This window comes from Merops nubicus, unplaced genomic scaffold (assembly GCF_000691845.1).
Source record: "Merops nubicus isolate BGI_N331 unplaced genomic scaffold, ASM69184v1 scaffold43571, whole genome shotgun sequence".
Lineage (NCBI taxonomy): Eukaryota > Metazoa > Chordata > Aves > Coraciiformes > Meropidae > Merops > Merops nubicus.
The window spans coordinates 1-4,650 of NW_008588465.1; the positions used below are offsets into that span (position 1 = coordinate 1).

At 35.9% G+C, this 4,650-nt stretch overlaps 1 protein-coding gene across 1 annotated transcript in view; it reads right to left on the bottom strand.

Moving 5' to 3' along the window:
- Nucleotides 1–234: 234 nt before the first annotated feature.
- The window catches only part of LOC103781546 (PHD finger protein 20-like protein 1), a gene marked incomplete at its 3' end in the record, with an annotated part of 16,946 nt that continues 12,530 nt past the window's right edge, over nt 235–4,650 (bottom strand). The window contains exons 6-8 of the mRNA XM_008949271.1: nt 1,376–1,583; nt 595–723; nt 235–310 (exon numbers count right to left, since the gene is read on the bottom strand). Of these exons, the coding sequence (XP_008947519.1) occupies nt 235–310; nt 595–723; nt 1,376–1,583 (413 nt within the window). The remainder of the gene's footprint in view (nt 311–594; nt 724–1,375; nt 1,584–4,650) is intronic.

Genomic DNA, 4,650 nt, shown 5'->3' on the forward strand with positions numbered 1-4,650 from the left:
TATATATATATATATAAACAACAGCTATAGAAGTTTGTTTTTCATTAGAACCTTTGACCTTTGAGTAACAAATGTAGAAAATGAATGCCTTGGACTCTGAAACAAAGTTTGAGATACTTCACTGCTTCAATTTGTAGCTAGGCTGGTATATTTTTAAATACATGCTGCAAATTCATTTCAGGAACAGTTTTAATTTCTGAAAAACTATGACAAAACATTTTGTTTTTGACATACCACTGAGGTGGCATGTAGTCACGTTGAAAAGGTGTACAAACCTCAAATTCACCTGATAATGGAGAAAATTGTGTACCTGGAATTAAAACATACTCAAGAAATTAATCACTTTAGGGTGCCTACCTTCCTAAAAAACTAAAAAGACCAAGTCAAGTCTGAGACCATTCCCTGAATTTATGAACAAGGTAGATTTTATTACCAGTTATAGAATCCACTAAAATTCCAAACAAGAGAAAAAAAATGTAGTGAATATCTGCCTCATTAATGTGTTTTTAACAACCTGCTTCAGTACCTTATGTGTAAGCATATATTTCACTGCATTAAAAAGGAAAAAATGTCAACAACAAAAAAGTATTTTACCAGTGATCTTGTTAAGACGAGCTCTCTTTGCCTGAAATGAGTTGCCCAGATTACTTTTCCTCTTGTGTGATAACGTGCTCTCTGCCTGCACAAAGGCCATCTTTGGAACATCCACTACAGGAAATCCTACTTTTAAATAGAAAAGAAATCTAATAAACTCACATTTCATAAATACGTAACAACAGCCAAATATTTTAATTATTTCAGAGCTGCTATTAAAATCCTGCAGTAAAGAAACTTGACAATTCTGTTAAAAACTAACACAACACATCCTGAAGATTATTAGACATTGAAGTATTAGATGCAGATTACATCAAAATCTGCAGTTTTTACTCAGGGCTATGAGAAATTAGTATTAAAGATTATTAAAAAGAACAAATTCTTATTAATCCAGAAATAGTTCCAAACATTGCTGAATACAGCTATATCATCCATACTGGACCTTTTCTTAGAACAAGATCAGGAATTCTCACAGGTAACAAAAGACGTAGGAATATGAACCAAAGCGTACAATAAATTAAAAAAAATCCTATGTTCTCATCTTGTTAGAGCTAGTTAGAAGCTTTGCACAAGGAGTAAATGCTGACCAAACTGGATTTATCTGATAAAAATTGTTTCTGAACTGATCAGCATTAAGTATCATAAAATTATTATAACAACAAAGGAGATCTCTTCCTCCAGAAATACTAGTAATTACTTAATTGCAAAATTAACAACAGGAATTCTACTCCAGTACCTATTTTAAAAAACCTATTTTAACTTCCACAGAATTTGTTTTTACCAAATGTGTCACTAGATGTTGGCTCCTCTTCCTTTTTTTGGACCTCCTGCATGATTGTAGAGGTTGAGGTTTCTTCCTTTTTTGAAGGAACTTTTAGCCATTTTCTGTCCTCTTTATCTTTATTGCTGTTTGCGCTGGTTCTAGGTTTGGTTCCTGCTTTGTTCTTGGCTGCTGCTGCAGCAGCAGCTTTGACCAAAGCTATCCAATCCTCCAAAAAGGAAAAAATGGTAAGTAAGTATTAAAAAGTGCCTGAGACCCAAACAGAAATTACTTATAAACCCAGTGAAACAACTTCTAGAATTGTTCAAGAGCAGTTGAATTTATTTTTATGGCTATTACTCATAATGGTAAAATGAGTTTCCCAAATTGCATAAATAAACTTGAAGCATTATCAATATGCCACATGGATAAAAAGCAAAACTCAAATAAAATAACCAAAAAAAAAAAACCAAAACCAAAACACACCTTAAAAATAACACTGTCTACAGAACTCTGGCTGCATATGTTCTCTGCTATCTATTTTGTGTGTCATAGCTATAGAAGCCCAGGAGCTCCCCAACCCAGAACACTGAGTTTCTTTCTTACCCTTCTGGCTAGGAAACACCAACTCCACTGCTGCTCTGATTTAACTGTTATTCTAAACTACAGTCAGCTCACAGCCAGCTGAACGACTGGGCAGAGATCTTCCTGAATTACACTGATAAAGCAGGAATAACCCTTACCTAATTGTACCTGTATTTCTAAAGTAACTACATACAGCACTCCTTTTATATTACATATTACAGGTTCCATTCAATAATTTCAATGAAGTTCTCTATATAATATGACTGAGTTTCACAATCCACATTTAAGGTAATAAAAGTGCCATTTTGGATAATGGCATATTTGACCATACAGAAACATTCAGAGTGAACAACAGAACATATAGCCCAAATGAATCTAATTTTTGGCATATAGACAAAGTCCAGCCACCTCACAAGTCAACAGGGAGAGCTAAATACTTCCAAGGCTGAGCCAAGCTCTTTCCAATAGTTTGGAGTGATCAGACTGCTGCCTTACATCTCCCCAGCATTAGGGATCAATTTGACTGCAAAAATCTTAAGTTGATCCTTTTTACTAAACTATTTGTTTAAAATTTCTGTAACATCAAAGTACAGAATTTTTCCATGAAGAGGTTATAGGTGATATAAAACCCAAGAGCGACATTTATCCTTCACCAGTAAGAATTAAGTGTATTTAGAATGATTAATTTACTACATGGCAATCCAGCTAAAAGAATATTTGCAGATTTGTACTACCACATAGAAAAAAGAGGTATGATAAAGATTGTTTTGTGTCTAGTTTTGCATGACTGCTTTACAAAGAGCAATTTGCTTTTCTCTACTGTAGAGAGACTGTATCTTAATCTGGACTCTTTCCTTGTTATCATACGAGTTACCTAAAGTATCTTGATCTTATAAACCTTGTTTCAATGCAGTTTTTTTTCCCCATTCATTAGATATTACAAATCTTTCAAATTTCTCTTCTGCTGACAGTTTCTTTGCCATCTTTGATATATGAGAAAAGCATAACACAAAACACAAAGCAGAACTTTTCTTTGTATTATGCTTTTCCTTTTCCATAGCTCAATACTTTCTAAACCACTGCTTTGCATAGGAGGTTATGCTTCTACACTGCATCAAGCTACATACTTAGAAACTCCAACAGTTTTGATTTCTCTAAGATCAAGTGTTCCACATCCAAACTGTCAATGCAAGATGCAGTCACTCAGCCTAGCTAGCAGCAGCAAAGTTTGGAAGTACTTTGGCAGTGCTTACACAACAGGCAACTCCCAAGGCCACCTGGTGACATGCCAGCCACAAAGAGCGTGTCTAACTGCCAGCTGCAGAGTCAATCAAAAACACACATACCTCTTTTTTGGCCAGCCAAAACGAGCACACACATTAGCTCCAGTCCATTCAGAGCCTTACCCATCCAGCAGGACAAAAAAAGGATGGGTCTATTTGTGCTGGTGAGGAGTTAGAAGACCTGAGAGTAGAAGTCTTACACTGTACCCTGGCTGAGGGATGAAGAGGATCAGTAACATGGCTGCAGCTTGGATCTTATGGAAAAAGTGGGGAGCAAAGGAAGCGCAGCCTGCATCAAAAGAGCATCTAAACAGCACTGTCATTTTCAGTCAAGCTAGGCACCCTGAAATTTGAAGTTCTGTGAAGACACCGAGCTCCAGGGACCACACTGAACTAAGAATCTTGTCCTAATAGTAGCTGTTCTGGTGCAACGTGAAGGCTTTTTTGTTTGCATTTTATGTCATTGCTTGGGTACTTTCCTTAAGACATGGAGCTTACAAAAGGCAGCAGGACATATAGAACAATGAAGCAAACAAAGATTAAACATTCAGAAGCCAGAGCAGAGAGACATTAATTATGGTGATAGTTAATTTTTCTTTTTCCCTAGATTCACATAGAAATTTAAACACAATGAAGAAAAGAACCTTGAGTGGGGAGGTGGACATTATCTCAACAGGTCCCTTCTAACCTCAACACAATTTTGTGATTCTGAATTCGCCAGAAACTCTGTGGGTCCATTTTTAATTTGGCTCTAGAGTAAACATATAGGCATGAAAAAGACAGAGGTAATTCCTGCTTTTTAACTTTGCACTCCTGCTGAGCAACTGCTCAGCTGCACAGCTCCTGAAGTATAAGAACCCTTTAGCATTTAAGATGCTAAGATGACTATTTCTTTTGAAAAGCACAGAAAATCCTCCTTTAGGAAGATGCATTTGTGCCTTTTCCAAAATTTTTACAAAAATTTCGCAAAAATGGAAGAACAACAGTGGGAGCACAATGAATTCTGAAATCTTTCTTAGGGTTGCTGTAAAATATCTACTCTGTCAATATAAAAGCAGGACACTAAATATCACACATACCACAGAAACTAGTTCCCAATTTTTAATAGCAGGTCTTTTCCCCAGAGCATTTAGTATACACAAACCCAATATGAACACATAACAAATTAAGTAAAATCAAAATCCTCCTAAGTTTTCCCTACTTCTCCCTCATGTCCTGACCTTGCCCCTCTATTGGCTGTAGTTTTGTAACTGCACCACCCAGCCTGATTTCTTGCTTCCCACAGCATCTCACCCCAAGTGAAAGTTTCACATTTATAGAAATTTTTAAAATTGTACTTTTTTTATTCTTACTAAAATTCATCTTTAAAGTCAGCTTAGAAAATTTATGGAGGACAAGTAATGGGACACTAGTTAAAACATTATTCCT